General features: G+C 44.9%; 1 protein-coding gene across 6 annotated transcripts in view; it reads left to right on the top strand.

Moving 5' to 3' along the window:
* Positions 1-13,858, top strand: part of CREBBP (CREB binding lysine acetyltransferase) — a 97,276-nt gene extending 83,418 nt beyond the window's left edge. For all 6 annotated transcript variants that reach the window (XM_075436032.1, XM_075436031.1, XM_075436030.1 and 3 more), the window contains 8 exons: positions 354-504; positions 1,340-1,486; positions 1,923-2,036; positions 2,474-2,639; positions 4,176-4,343; positions 7,435-7,596; positions 7,861-8,142; positions 9,458-13,858. In XM_075436032.1, the coding sequence (XP_075292147.1) occupies positions 354-504; positions 1,340-1,486; positions 1,923-2,036; positions 2,474-2,639; positions 4,176-4,343; positions 7,435-7,596; positions 7,861-8,142; positions 9,458-11,620 (3,353 nt within the window). In that variant the 3' untranslated portion in view covers positions 11,621-13,858. The remainder of the gene's footprint in view (positions 1-353; positions 505-1,339; positions 1,487-1,922; positions 2,037-2,473; positions 2,640-4,175; positions 4,344-7,434; positions 7,597-7,860; positions 8,143-9,457) is intronic.
* Positions 13,859-15,749: the final 1,891 nt, after the last annotated feature.

The raw sequence follows: 15,749 nt of genomic DNA, 5'->3' as shown, positions 1-15,749 counted from the left end.
GAAAACATTTGCAGTGTTCATAAAATAAGCCTGCAAATTTAAAAATGCTATGTAAAGCTGCATTTGTTAATTCACTTACTAAGTAATTTTCCCACTATAGTGGTTTTAGCTTCCACATCAGGGTATGAACACGTTTTGGTTAAAAACATGGGTTACTTTGCTTTTTGAATTTTGGCTGTATAAATAAAAAGATCAAATTTTCATATGGAGGTAAAACAAAGGGGGGAAAAAGCTGACTTCTATACACAGGAGCAAAGCTGAAAGACTTCAGAAGCGTGGTAGCACCCCGAACATAGCAGTCATTTCTCCAGAGTTAACGTTTCCATTGTCATGTTCTCTCCCTTCATTTCTAGGGCTACAGACTACACGTTTAGGAAACCATTTGGAAGACAGAGTAAACAAATTTTTGCGGCGACAGAATCATCCTGAAGCTGGAGAGGTCTTTGTCAGAGTAGTAGCAAGTTCAGATAAGACAGTAGAAGTTAAACCAGGAATGAAATCCAGGTTAGTTCTATTAATTACAATAAATGCTATTTTGATTTTTTAAAATTATTATTGTTATTATTTTGAAGTCTCCCTGCATAAATACTGCAGAACTGTGCCAATTTGCACCTTAATCCCTTTGCACATTTTTGAAACTTAGGTATGAGTAAGACCATGAAAGGGAAAAAAAAAGCGGTGTGCAGTAAAGGAACTCAGAGGAGGTGACAACTGTATTTTGACGGGAATGGGGGGAGTAGCAGGGGACATCCTGGTTTTGGTTGTAACACTATGACTTTGTATTACTGAATCTTGAGAGAGAGTCTGACCACATTTTGGTTAGCATTTCAGAATTCATAGTTTAGTTTGGCACATTTGCTGAGATTCTGTTCCTTGCTGTTCCTTCATTTTGTTGTGGTTTTATAAATAACTTAGCTTTCAGAAAATTTTAATTTGCTTCAAATGAAAAGCTGAAGAGGCTTATTCTATGAAGTATTTTGGCTTTAATTCATAAAGACAGTGTTTACTTGACATCACTTCATCGTAATGCATCAGGTTTTCTACGCTGCAACATATTTAAAGGCTTGCGGTTTCGGAGGACGCTCTTGTACTAAACGTTTCCCTGTTCAGTTGTGTGCTAACTATGGAAATGATCTTTAGATGAGTTTTATAGTAACAGGACTCCCTGATTTAATACAGCTCTGATCTGACCCTGTTTAACCTTCTGCGTAAATGTTTCTAATGAGTTAAAAGTAATGTTGCAAAGAATTTCCTCATTCTGGTAGGAGACGGGTTTAATAATTGGCTTTTTGTTGTTTTGGTTTTTTTTCCTGTTCTTTCCTACCACCTTTTCCTTCAGATTTGTGGATTCTGGTGAGATGTCAGAATCTTTCCCTTACCGTACCAAAGCTCTGTTTGCATTTGAGGAGATAGACGGAGTAGATGTGTGCTTCTTCGGCATGCACGTACAGGAGTATGGCTCGGATTGTCCCCCTCCGAATACAAGGTACTCTTTCATTTCTGTACCGGTGGTGCGTGCACAGGGAACATCTTGCTGCATTCACTGGGTAATTACTCTCAAATACAGAAGATAGGGACATGTGTTTCAGTTCTGTGGCACAAATAAGTCCTACTGTATGACTGCTGATTACTTTGAAGGGGAAAACAAATATCACAACAAAAATGTTAGGTTTTTGTCTTCTGTGTTTAATTTTGTCTCTATATGTATTCTTGCTGTCTAAAAGAAATGTTACCCATCTTTTGCTTTTGAAAACTGTTTTTACCATGTTGAGATGCTTAAATGCGCATTAAAATAATGTCATCATGAATTTCTCATTGTTCAGTATGGCTGTATATGTATCTATATAAAAGTCAGTTCTCGGTAGACGAAACAGATGTTCAGCAATACGTGATTTTCTGTCATTCTTCTCTCATTACTATAGGCGTGTGTACATATCGTATCTAGATAGTATTCATTTCTTCCGCCCCCGTTGTCTCCGAACTGCAGTTTATCATGAAATCCTCATTGGATATTTGGAGTACGTGAAGAAACTTGGGTAAGTGAGATCTTCATAAAGAAAAAAATCTTTTTTCTTAGCTTTTTTTTTTTTAATCCAGGATGCCAAGTAGCTTTTCACTTGGGATAGTCTCTCTTTCCTTCTGCCCTCTGAGATACGTGGAACACGCCACTTCTGCAGTGGAGAGGGACATTTGGATTTTATCAGTAAGGTGGCTTTTCTGTTGTTAGGATACTTAAACTGACAGCATATCATTCTTTTTATCAGAGGTTCACTTGGTGTTTAAGCTTCATTGTTGTATCCTGCACCTTATCTCATCTCTTGTATAAATAGAGGTTATTGCCCTAGCATCTTTGTTACAAAGAAGGTGGGGAAAAAAGCCAGAGGTTTGAATTTGTAGATCTCGGTCCATCTGAGATAATTTTAAGATGTTAGTCAAAATGGTTAATATTTTTTCTCTTGTGTGTGAAACGCAGGTATGTGACAGGACACATCTGGGCTTGTCCCCCAAGTGAAGGAGATGACTATATTTTTCATTGCCACCCACCTGATCAGAAAATACCCAAACCCAAACGTTTGCAAGAATGGTATAAGAAGATGCTGGACAAGGCATTTGCTGAGAGGATCATTCATGACTACAAGGTTTGCCCCGTTTGCTTCCCGAATTTGTTTTTATGGGCTGGTTTCATAAGACATGAAACTGTGGTAGTGTGGTACAAGGGTTTCTCTTCTCAGCTAGGGTCTGCATTTTCTTAGATTTTCTGGAGGTTCTGCCTTTCAGACTGAGAATTGCTAAAGTTTGGTTTCTGCATGAAGAGAAGCGTGCCAGAGCCTGCCTTTGCGTACTTGTCTATCACTGCAGTCTTCTAGGCAAGGAAGTATGTAGCTTGCTAAGGTTTACAGAAGTTGTTTGCTTCTGGTGATTCTGGAGGACCAGGTGGAATACTGGCTCCCACTAGTGTGAAATAAAAAAAAAAAAATGCTAATGAAACAGCTTTTTGACTTGAATAGAAAAAGGAAAGTTTTCACAATTGGAGAATATCACACATGTACTCAAGGAAAGAAGTTAAAGATGGCAAAGGTAGCATTTGCCACTCCTTACATGCTAAAATTCACAAGAATTTCTTATTTGTAGTGACAGTGCTGGAAAAAAAAAATATGCTTTGATTGCAAGTGGCAATTACTAAATATGTGGAATAGAACAGTGTATAGCAAGCCCTGTCATCTGATCCAGCATAGCGAAGAGCTAGAAAATCCGTGTCTCTGCTAATAAGGTGGTCTTGAAATAGATTCGAAGAAGAAAATTGGCTGGTCTTGTGTGTGCTTGTTAAACGCAATGCACTTAAAAAAAATCCGGCACCTCCAGAACAGCGGTGTAAAATACCTGTTCCTTTTCAGAATGCCCATTCCTCTCAGTGGTCCCCAATCTTTCTGACCGGGTGGTCCGCAGAGCTTCAGCCAGCAGTCAGCACAGGACACAGGCTGCACACAGTCTGCACACAGTCCCCCCTACCACCACCAGAATCGTACCATTATCATAGAATCACAGAATGCTTTGGGTTGGAAGGCAGCATTAGAGGTCGCCTAGCCCAGCCCCCTGCAGCGCGTATCATTTAGTATTCCTGTGTGCAATAGTTGGCCGATGCATTCAGCAGTTCCTCCTGGAGTTATCAGGCCCGTTGCACATACGATGCACAGCCCGGGCATGTGCATTTAAGTCCTTATGTGCTTTCAAATTTGTAAGGGAAAGGGCTGGAATGGGACACAGTTGCTGTCACTAGAACAGTTCCTGCTCTTGTCCAGGAGCAGTGTAGGAAAAGCTAAGCGGAGTAGGCTTCATTTTTAATTGCCCTGGTTACCAGGGAGGGGGTTGATATGTTTTCCAGGGGTGTCTTAGTCTCTCCCGTCATGTCAGGAGAAAGAACTGGTTGTGCGATGGAGGTTCAGGAGAGCCTCAGCAGCTGCCTTTCCAAGGTGGCACAGCAAGTGGGTTGTTACCAGCATTGCTAGGCCAATTTCTGAGCTGCACCCAGAAAAGAAGGCCTGCCAGGAGCAGGCCATGGGCTGTAAGTGGGGCACAGCTGTTCAGTGTAGCCCTAGATCATGTCTCTGGTTCTGTTCTCTCTCCTAAGTGGTCTTCATTTATTTATTCTTGGTATTGTGTGACACGCTTAACAGGACATCTTCAAACAAGCAACTGAGGACAGACTAACAAGTGCCAAGGAGCTGCCTTACTTTGAAGGTGATTTCTGGCCCAATGTGCTGGAAGAAAGCATTAAGGAGTTGGAGCAGGAGGAGGAGGAAAGGAAAAAAGAGGAAAGCACTGCAGCTAGTGAAACAACAGAGGTGAGTTAACTTTATATGCTGTATTTGCTGCTGGCTCACAAAGCTGATGATGAACACTTTCATAAGTTAGTGAGTTCACATCCAGTAAACTAGAAAAGAAGGTTATTCGCATCAGACATTTAATCACGGTTCACTTTACCTGCATTTCTGTGTTTCTGCTTGGATAACAAACTGATGGCTTGTTATTTATTTTTTTAACACAGCAAAAGTCAGTTATGTCAGTTCAGCATCTCTGAGAAATGTGTTAAGCTGCGTTTGGGTTGCGTCATGACTGCTACGTTTGCTCGCAGTCATTTGGCTGAGCTTCTGCTTCACATCTTTGCAAATCACCCTCAGTGTTTGCATTATGAAAGATGCTGTATTTTTCAAAGCTGAATGAAATTTTGCTGTTATTTAAGAAAGGTACTTGTAGTTGTTTGCAGCAGTAGGGGGCTGAAATTTAAAAGTATTTATTGCAAGCTTTGCATTGGTGTGAAATGTTGATCCTGATGGTGGTGTTCGTTCACCAGCATTCTCTCTATGGATATTTAAAAAAAAAAAAATTACTTTCTCAGAATCCTGGCTAGAATTTCATTAATCATTTTTATCTCTGTCTTGATTGTATCTGTATCCAAATGGTCTTAGCACTTTTATACTGTCCCTTTTACTTGTGATTTGCAGCAAGATGTTTTAAAAATAGAGTAGGAAAATCTGAAGTCTAGCAGATTGAGGTGGAACCAAAAACTTTTAACTGGGGAATGACTGCATTCAGCTGGGGTGCCATGACAGTTTGCATACGGTGTGTGTGACGTGTGGTTGGTGTGGAGCGATAGACCTTAATCCATCAATTTCATTATGTCAGAGAGTTCCTTCTATTAAACCTTAGCAGCGCTTTCAAAGCATCAGTTCGTTGCGATGTTTTTTATGGAACCGTAAAGCTAATAGTTTTCACCTTGTTCCTTCTGAATGTAACTCTAAATATTGAAATATTTCAACAAACGTAGCAGTATAAAAGTAACTGAGAGACAAGGCTTGGAGTTGAAGTTGCAGTCCTTGTTTGGTAACGGTATCACTTCCGATAAACCATAGCATGCCCTTCCATTGGAAACGCCAGTGTAAACCTCTGTGTCTAAGTGGTCAAAAAAGGTGTTTCTAAAAGCCCAGAACAGCGAACTGTGAAACTGCTACAAGCTGTCTGCCTAAAGCGAGAGGATGCAGCCTTGGCTGATAATATCCCTATGTTCCCACTCAAAGCTGTGGATGTTGCTTGGAGTCGCAGGGGAAGAAAATCTGCATCCGAGTTGCGGAAGGTGGCATCCAAGAATGCAACAAATGTAACAGTGTGGCCTTTGCCACCTGGCTCAGTAGAAGAAGCGAAATTAAATCCATGAGAACTTCTCCAGTCCCCAGAACTTGTAGCACTTTATGGAGGAAGCTATGCCCAGCAATGGGAATCTCCACGTGGAGAAGCACTTAACGAATCTTTGCAATTTGCCATGTGTTGAGATGGTGCAGAATGTGTCTGTCTTCGATTCTAGGTCCTAAACTTTGCATGTGTGGGGAGAGAGATGCTTAAAAGTCAGTTAAAGACAGTCTAAAGAGGGGGTAAATATTCAGAAGTTCTTGAAAAGGATTCTGAAGGGACAAAGCTCGCTGAGTAACTGTGCCATCGGCATCTCTGCAAACCTGGCTGAATATGTTAAATGCTGTCAGAATGAAGTCGTACAAAACAATCGCACTTCTTAAAACATTTTGGAATGGCTTTGTACAACTGACCAAATGTAACCTTGTTAAAGGTGGAGTGGAAAGAAAATTTAGAATTACTGTCAGCTAAGTTTGAATCTATTCTTCCTTTCGGTGTTTACGTTTTAAAATCTATGTAGATGCTTTGGAATGCATAGGCAAAGGAGGACATGCCCCAGTTCCATCAGGGTGGTGGAAAATCTGGGAGAAAACAGTCAAGATAGGAACAGACAGTAGCTCATTTCTGAATACCTTCAAATCACTTAGAGCTCTGACTGGTTTTCCATAAAAGAATATAGTTTTAATTTCCAGACAGGTTTGGTCAAAAAGTCAATAAGATTAGTTACAGAAAAACCAAGATTGGACAGGGAATTTCTGTCTAAGCCTAATAATTGGAATGGAAGGATGGCAACCATTTATATATAGAATTGCTTTCTTCAGTTGGGATATTTTTGTTTTCTTTGCATAAATATGCTTGTGGATAAACCCTGTGTTTGCTTGTACATACTGTTCGTGCAGCTTGCATGTGTGTGTGTATATATATCAGCCTGTTGCAGTAGTATTTTTAATATCGCAATAACCAACATTCTAGCAGTTAGAGAGGGGATTTTTACTGAGTGGCGAGCTCCCTGCTGTGGGCTTGGGTTTTTACAAGGACATGAGAAGTCTAAAAGTTATTTCTGTTTTCATAGGTCATCTAAATAGCATCACCTGCTATTTTTTACTCTCTTAACTTAGATCTAGTATTCAGTATATGGTCACTGTGGTCTATGTTGTAACTTAGACCCAAGTGAAGGTTTGGGGGAATTTTTATTTTTTTGTTTTGGTGTTTCATATTCAGCAGTAAGTTTGGATGGAGAATAATGTATTTTGTTAGTTTCAAATCCTGCGTGTCTGTACTAGCCCTAAATTTGTTCAATAAGAACAAACAAAAAATGAAATTGAAGTTCAAGCAAGTATGTGAAAGTATGTGTGAAACCCAAAATGCACAACAAAGGAAAATACTGCACTTCTGGAATTTCTTCTAAGTCCCATTTTGGTTTTAACTCATTTTATCATCAAATATCTGTAAGATCTTGTAAAGCAAGCAGTGGAAGCTGAAGTACAGTGTTTGAGAAGGAAAAAAAATAAGTGTAAGATACCAATTGTTTAATGTATATGCATACTTTAACAGTGTTTGAATTTGTTTGCGTGCCAGTTCGGCTTTTGATTTTTCCTGGAAGAAAGGATATATTTAACACAGTGTGGCTGATTTGCAGGCATTGGAACAAAGTTTTATTATTGACAGCAGAAATGTTTCACTTTCAGCTACGGCGAATGGGAGAGAGCTCTGTAAAAGTATAACATCTTTCCTATGCGTTTATTGCAGGGAAGCCAGGGCGACAGCAAAAACGCCAAGAAAAAGAACAACAAGAAAACCAACAAGAATAAGAGTAGCATCAGCAGAGCTAACAAGAAGAAGCCCAGCATGCCAAACGTGTCCAATGATCTGTCTCAGAAGCTGTATGCCACTATGGAGAAGCATAAAGAGGTACTGTCAAAATACGCTGTGTAAGAGATTTTGTTCCTGTAAATCCAGGCATGATGATAGTCAGAACTGAAAAACCAAGAGGAGGAAAGCTTGTGATTGCACTAGAACTTTTTCTGTTGTGTAACACCATACTGGAAGAGATTAGCCTAAACTAAGCTAATTAGATAACATTTATAGCATATCATTACTGATACAGAAGATGAGCTTTTTCCTGCAAGATTATCTAACCTCGTTGATATTTTTTTTCCTCCCATTTATCTGCAGGTCTTTTTTGTGATTCACTTACATGCTGGGCCTGTCATTAACACTCTGCCTCCCATTGTGGACCCTGATCCATTACTTAGCTGTGATTTGATGGATGGGCGAGATGCCTTCCTCACCTTAGCCAGAGATAAGCACTGGGAGTTCTCCTCACTACGCCGATCCAAGTGGTCCACGCTCTGCATGCTGGTAGAACTCCATACTCAAGGGCAGGATCGCTTTGTCTATACGTGCAATGAGTGCAAACATCATGTGGAAACGAGGTGGCATTGCACTGTCTGTGAGGTAGGTGTATGTCACCAGAGACTTGCGCATGCTCTTGCCCTACAGCCAAGCTTGATTTTTTTTTTTTTTTTTTTCCTGACTGCCCAAAGTCCCTCCAAACTAAGCCTATCCCAATGAAAGAGCTGCTAAGCCTTAAGGGAGGGTGACTACCACAGTGGGGTTCCTCCTCTTCTGGAATTAGCACCTTTAGTTTCTCGACGTGGAAAACGCCAGCAGTCTGGAATGGCTCCTGCTGCATCATTTATTCATTCCGCTATGGCTTCTATGCATAGACGTGTTCTTAACTTTATTTTAAAGAACTTCATTTTAAAATGGTAGGGTGTGACTGCGTCAGACTAGTCTGAATCTGCAGGACACTAGCTCATCCATGTTAAGTGGATGTCCACAAGAGAAGCTGATGTACTGTCCTGCAAGGTAGCTTTCGTTCCGCCTTGTACGTGGTACTTCGTGTTGTAAGGAGTGCAGCTGGGCACGTGTCCAGGCTGCCGCAAAGCTGGGTGAGGAGCCTGCCACAGCTCTTCATCATTGTCCCTTCAGCCCAGCATTAGAGAGTGCTTGCCCTTCAGATCAACCCAAATAATTGCTTCCTAACCTGGCTCAATGCGTTTAATGACTAGTCCTTTTGCAGCATAGATCACTTCCACTGGACTGTGTTAGAGAGCAATTATGCATGGAGTTGTACCGGTGGACTTGAGGAGAAGGTAGCCTCTGCAGGGCTTGCGATGACCTCTGGCTGTAGCTGAACTGAAAAAAATTTTCAAGAAGTGCAGCCTAGTTTTTATGCTGCAAGTTATTGCCAGGTCTGTGCTGGAAGAGTCGTAATTAATCCCTCTGAGGAAAGCATTGAACAAGGCTTCTTGAGGCAAGACTGCAGGAAATGGCTGGTACACACTAGATGAATTAAGTGGTGGAAGGCAGTATGGCCTTCAGGTTTCTTCTGGGTACTTCTGTATAGGCGAGTGCCCTTTCTCCAGCGGAAAAGGACAGGGCAGTGAAAATGCGGGTGTCTGAGCAGGTTTTCAGATAAGCGTCTGTCTTAGCATGAAACTTGCAATTGATTTGAGGGTAATTTTAGAGAGTAAAAAAGACTTATTTCAGGGAAGTAATTATTAGCCAGTAATTACACTAAAATGGAGAGCCAAACCCTGTCTGTTAAGCGCTGGCGGTAGGTTTCATTCTGCTGTGTGTTTGTACCCACTGAAACCCAAAGTGTGCTTCTGCAGCAGGCTCACGTAGCACCGCCATTGCTCTTCTGCTTTTGCTGGTTTAGTTGGCGCTTTGTCGACAACTGAACTCTGGGTTTCTTTGCTTTCAGGACTACGACCTCTGCATTAACTGCTACAACACTAAGAGCCATGACCACAAGATGGTTAAGTGGGGCCTGGGTCTGGATGATGAGAGCAACAGCCAAGGAGAGCAGCAGTCAAAGAGCCCCCAGGAGTCGCGACGACTGAGCATCCAGCGCTGCATTCAGTCCCTTGTCCATGCCTGTCAGTGCCGCAATGCAAACTGCTCATTGCCATCCTGCCAGAAGATGAAACGGGTTGTCCAGCACACCAAGGGCTGCAAGCGCAAGACCAACGGCGGCTGTCCGGTGTGCAAACAGCTCATAGCTCTCTGCTGCTACCACGCCAAACACTGCCAAGAGAACAAATGCCCTGTGCCATTCTGTCTCAATATCAAACACAAGCTTCGACAGCAGCAGATCCAGCATCGCCTGCAGCAGGCTCAGCTCATGCGCAGAAGGATGGCGACCATGAACACCCGAAATGTGCCTCAGCAAAGTTTGCCTTCTCCTACCTCAGCAACGCCTGGTACCCCTACGCAGCAGCCAAGTACACCGCAAACACCGCAGCCTCCTCCCCAACCCCAGCCTTCCCCTGTAAGTATGTCACCGGCTGGCTTTCCCAGTGTGTCGAGAACTCAGCCCCCCACCACTGTTTCAACAGGAAAACCCGCAAACCCGGTTTCCGCGCCTCCGCCTCCGGCTCAGCCTCCGCCGGCCGCAGTGGAAGCGGCTCGGCAGATTGAGAGAGAAGCTGCCCAGCAGCAGCAGCAGCTCTACAGGGTCAACAACATTAACAATGGTTTGCCTCCTGGTCGCCCAGGACTAGTAAACCCGACGGTGGGTTCAGTGAACCAGATGCAGCAAGTCAGCATGAATGTACCCCGGCCCAACCCTGTCAGCGGTCCAGTGATGTCCAATATGCAGCCTGGACAATGGCAGTCGCCTCCAATGCCGCAGCAGCAACCGATGCAGCCAGGAATGGCCAGACCGGTTATGCCGATGGCGACACCACAAGCAGTGGCTGGGCCGAGGATGCCGGGCGTGCAGCAGCCGCCACGGAGCATCCCCCCGAATGCACTTCAGGACTTACTGAGGACCTTGAAATCGCCGAGTTCGCCACAGCAGCAACAGCAGGTTCTCAACATCCTGAAATCCAACCCTCAGCTTATGGCAGCTTTTATAAAGCAAAGAACGGCCAAGTACGTGGCTAACCAGCCTGGGATGCAGCCCCAAGCAGGCATACAGCCCCAGCCTGGGATGCAGCAGCCGCAGACCGGCATGCAACAGGCAGGCATGCATGCTCAAGCAGGATTGCAGAACATGAATGCGATTCAAGCAGGAGTGCAGAGACCGAGCGTTCCTCCCCAGCAGCAAGGGATAGGAGCGATGAATCCCCAGGGACAAGCGATAAACATCATGAACCCTGGCCACAACCCCAGCATGGCCAGCATGAGTCCGCAGTACAGAGAAATACTGAGGCGGCAACTCCTGCAGCAGCAACAGCAGCAGCAGCAGGGAGGGGCTGGCATGGCAGGAGGCATGGCAGGGCACAACCAGTTCCAGCAGCCTCAAGGCCCGGGCAGCTACCCTCAAGCCATGCAGCAGCAGCGGATGCAGCAGCATCTGTCGATACAGGGGGGTTCCATGGGACAGATGGCTCAGATGGGGCAGCTGAACCAGATGGGCCAGCCCGGCATGGGTGCAGACGGCGCTCCCAACATCCAGCAGGCACTGCAGCAGCGCATCCTGCAGCAGCAGCAGATGAAACAGCAGATAGGGTCCCCCGGCCAGCCTAACCCCATGAGCCCACAGCAGCACATGCTCTCAGGACAGCCGCAGGCGTCTCATCTCCCTGGCCAGCAGATCACCACCTCCCTCAGCAACCAGGTGCGGTCCCCAGCACCCGTTCAGTCTCCCCGTCCCCAATCCCAGCCGCCACATTCCAGCCCGTCACCCAGGATACAGCCCCAACCGTCGCCTCACCACGTCTCTCCCCAGACTGGTTCCCCCCACCCAGGACTCGCAGTTACTATGGCTAGCTCCATGGATCAGGGACACTTGGGCAACCCAGAACAGAGTGCAATGCTTCCACAACTAAACACCCCGAACAGGAGTGCGTTGTCTAACGAATTGTCTCTGGTCGGTGACACCACCGGGGACACGTTAGAAAAATTTGTGGAGGGTTTGTAGCATTATGGGAGCATCACTTTTTTTTTTCCTCCTTTTCCTTTCGTGTTCTTGGACATTTTGTACTGAGAATTCAGACATCTGGGTTGTTTTGAATCCTAGATGGAACTGCTGCTTCCTACACATGGAAGAATGAATTGCTGTTTAAAAAAAGAGAAAAAAAAAAAACAATACAAAGAATATATTTTTTTGTTAAAGCCAGGCGGTTAAAATATCTGGTCTCTTTTGTGGGTTTTTTTGGTTTTTATTTTTTTGTTGCTGTTGACTCATACTTTTTTTTAATGGGGAAAACAAGTTCATTATATTCATATTTTTTATTTGTATTTTCAAGACTTTAAACATTTGCGTTTAAAAGAAGAAAAAATAATATTCAGAAACTGTTTCCTGAAATAATGCAACATTATAATGTATCCCAGTAACTTTGACACGTTGCGGGAAGATTTTTTTTCTATCGCGAACTCTGCAGGCGTTTGAAGTATTACCCCTGGAAAGATAGGAATTGACTCTTGCACACAAAACCACACATTGGCCAATGCCAAAACCCTTGTCTTGCAGATGTAGAAATTGTTGCTTTGTTTCTCTGATAAAACTGGTTTTAGATGAAAATAGGGATGATCACTCTTAGACCGTGCTGATTTGAATAGAGAAGAAGCATTCTTTTCTTTCTTTCTTCTGTGTGAAACTTGAAATGAGGAAAAGCAATTCTAGTGTAAATCATGCAAGCGCTATAATTACTATAAATAAGAAAATCCAAGAAGATTCAGTCACTGTATAGAATGGTAAAAAAAAAAAGACAAACTCATTTCTTTCTTATAATATCATATTGTTAAATAAACTGTGTGCAACAGACAAAAAGGGTGGTCCTTCTTGAGTTCATGTACATGGTATTAACACTTAGTGTTTGGGTTTTTTGTTATGAAAATGCTGTTTTCAACATTGTATTTGGACTATGCATGTCTTTTTTCCATTGTATATAAAGTATTGCTTAAAATTGATATAAATTACTGAAGTTTTTAACATGTATTCTGTTCTTTAAAATCCATGTAAGAATGTTTAAGGGTTTTATTTATTTATATATTTTTTGATCATGTTCTTTGTAAGACATGGCTATGAATATTCACTCATTACACAGAGCAGCCAGAGGCAGCGATAGGAGTGGCATGATACATGGAGTATTGTAGGTAGCGTGTCTTCTTGCCAACACCCGATAGTGATTGTTTCCTTTTCGGGGAGGGAGAGGAGAGGGGAACGGTTCCCATCCGTGGAATATTTGCAGGTGTTCATCCATAAGGGTTAACTGGAATAAATTATTAATAGCCGTTGCTTTTTAAAAACTGCATTAATTTAGAGAAGGATCACCAATGAAAGGAAAATAGAGAGTATTGAGTTAATTCTAGGCTAATTTATTTAGTCTACCGTAAAATACGAGCCTATTGACTTTAACACTATTTTTCTGCTGTTAACTCTGAGTCTAGATTTGAGGGTTTTCTGTGGAATAAAAAATAACAAATCATGTACATGTTCCCTTTAATATCCTGTCACCATGCCCCTCATGTTCCTGGGATACTTGCCCCTCCTGCCCCCAGTGAATTACTTTCTTGGAGTTAAAAAGTCGAGGGAAACTTTCCCAGCGTAGGTGTGAGTGTAAAACCACGACTAGCCTAAAACGCCATCCCTCAGACCTTGAGGCTTCTCAATTGCGCGCGACTGGCATGGGACTTCCAGCGAGCCCAGTAAGGTATCCCACCCGGCAGCTGCCGCTGCTCCAGCAGGGAGCACCGGCCACGCTCAGCTATTTCACGTAAAGTTAGCGCTTCTTCCAGCCTTGACCTTCTTACTGGGAACAGGACTGGGGGGAGCAGAGCAAACAATTTATCTCGACTTTTATCCCCGTACCATGAAACAGTAGTGCGCTGCAGGGTTACTTCGTTCTTTTTAACTGTAGAGGGTCTCTGCTTAGACTTTTCTTCCAAACTTTCGACTATTGTACCTTTTTTCACCACCATTTGATTCATCTGCCCACACAATTGTCTTCAGCAATTCAAGATGTCAAAATTTGGGGCTGGGGTGAGGTCAGCGAACACTAACCCAAAGCCTGTCCAAAAGAAATTGCTGTTAAAAAAAAAAAAAAGATGGAAAGCCCTGATGCTGTGTCTCATGCTGTGTACTTAAAAAGAGGAAAAATACTATATTTGTGATCAAAAAAGAGGAAACTTGAAATGTGCTGGTGTTTCTAATAAAAGCTGGTAAAACTGCTTGGATTGTAGGATGGTTCCACTTGGCTGGTGCCCGCGAGGAGCAGCAAAGCCTGACACCCAAGGTCACGATAACTGCACTTAGTCTCGCTAATACCTTGAAGTAGTGTCCATTCTAAAAACGCCGGCACCGCTTCTGCATTTGGACAAGCAGAGTCCCGAGCACAGCCCAGAGGTGGTGGTACAGCTCTCAGGCTGCAGCTCGCTTGGGTTCCCGCTCCTGGGGAAGAGGGGAAAAACCCCAAACTGACGGGAAACAAATACCAGAATATTTTTAAGTACGACCTGAAGTACATTGAGGGCACAAGAGCAAGGGACAGATTTAGGTCTGACACTACCAGCTTTTGGAGCAATTATTTTAGGTAAGAGCAGGTATTTTACCAGAGAGAGAAGTGAGGAAGGGCTGGTCTTGGTGTACAGCCCCTGCGGTCTGGGGGGCTTCGGTCACCTTTGTTGAGAGGAAATTCAGCATGGCTGAAGGCTGGACGGGCATCTGATTCCTCCGGTCCTTGGCTGGATTTTGATGGGGAGGTACTGGCGATAAGGAACGGTGTCCTGGAAACAGGAGAGTTTATAAGATGAGAAGGCACTGGGATTGGTGTGGATTTTTATCCCCAGAGGGGTGGCTAAAGCCTTCCCCTGTACTGAATTCCGGAGAGGAAGAAGGCCCTTAAATCTGAACAACTCCGTTCTCTGCTCCTCTTTTCTTCAGCTGTCCTCTGCACTCTGCTGCTGGCTAGCCTGGCTCCTACCAACGCTGCTCCCACAGCAGGCGGCGAGCGTGTTTCTTCTTGCTGCGGACACCAGCTGAGGTTCGCCTTCTTGGGTACTCGTTGCTGTCCCACCAGGCCGGAGATCTGCCCACAGCGCCTGTGCGAGCGCTCCCGGCTCTGGTCGTCCACCTGGATGCAAGGGAGCGAGGGGGTGAGGGGTCTGGCTGCAGCGGCGGGCTGAGGAAGAGGAGCCCTCCTGCCGGGGGTGCAGCAGGTGCCAAAAAGCTGGGGATGGCAACGTGTCAGTCGCTGCGCAAAGCTGGAAGCAGTACGTGTCCGCAGCTGTAGCAGCATTGTGCTCCGTCAAGGCAGTGGCAGCGCACAGCGAAGGCAGTTCATGGCTCACGGGGTGATCTGGGTGTGCACCGGGTGCTTCTTCCAAAGTGAATGGCACCTGACAGTTTTCTCCACGCAGCGAAGATCCAGCAGCCACCACAGAGCTGGGGGAACAGGCAGAGCGTGTGGGTTGCTGTTCGGGGGCCATCTGTCCTTCCCTGCGCTTCCTCTCCACGCCTGGGCAGTCAAAATGGAGAGCGGGGTGATCTCTGCCACCCCCAGCGTGCTGCTGGGGTGGGTGAAACGCGCTCGAGCAGAGGGAGGATCTGTCCCAGAACCCCCGCGGTCCCCAGGCCTTCCGTGCTGGAGCCACTTCACAGCTACGCAGTCAGAGCGCATTGAAGGCAGGAGGGTGACGCAGCGCACAGTGAGGGAGGACTCGGACTCGGGTGTTTCCCAGCAGGTACAAGCGCTCTGATACTCGTGGGATCAGCCGGGTAAATGCGGCAGCAGGAGGGGAGTGTCTGAACTGGGCTCAGAAGTCATTTTGGGTTTGGCCACAGCAGAGGGAATCTCACGGAGGGGCTGGGGTTGGTCCCAGGTGGAAATGGCGCCCAGCGGAAGGGTGTCAGAGCGATGCAAAGGCTCGCGCTGGGTTTGTTGCCCCCAGCCCGTAACACCAAGCACTGCACAAGCCCCGCTGCGTGCGAGTGTTGCTTGGATGCAAACCTCCGAAACGACATGCGTGTTGGCACCATCCCAAAGCCAAGTTGCAAGCACGAGTGAATTGCAGGCACAGCGTTTCCAGCGACCTCCCCTGAGCCTGGG

Source organism: Opisthocomus hoazin, chromosome 15, assembly GCF_030867145.1.
Source record: "Opisthocomus hoazin isolate bOpiHoa1 chromosome 15, bOpiHoa1.hap1, whole genome shotgun sequence".
In the NCBI taxonomy this organism is placed as follows: domain Eukaryota; kingdom Metazoa; phylum Chordata; class Aves; order Opisthocomiformes; family Opisthocomidae; genus Opisthocomus; species Opisthocomus hoazin.
This window is presented reverse-complemented; position numbering and strand designations above follow the sequence as displayed.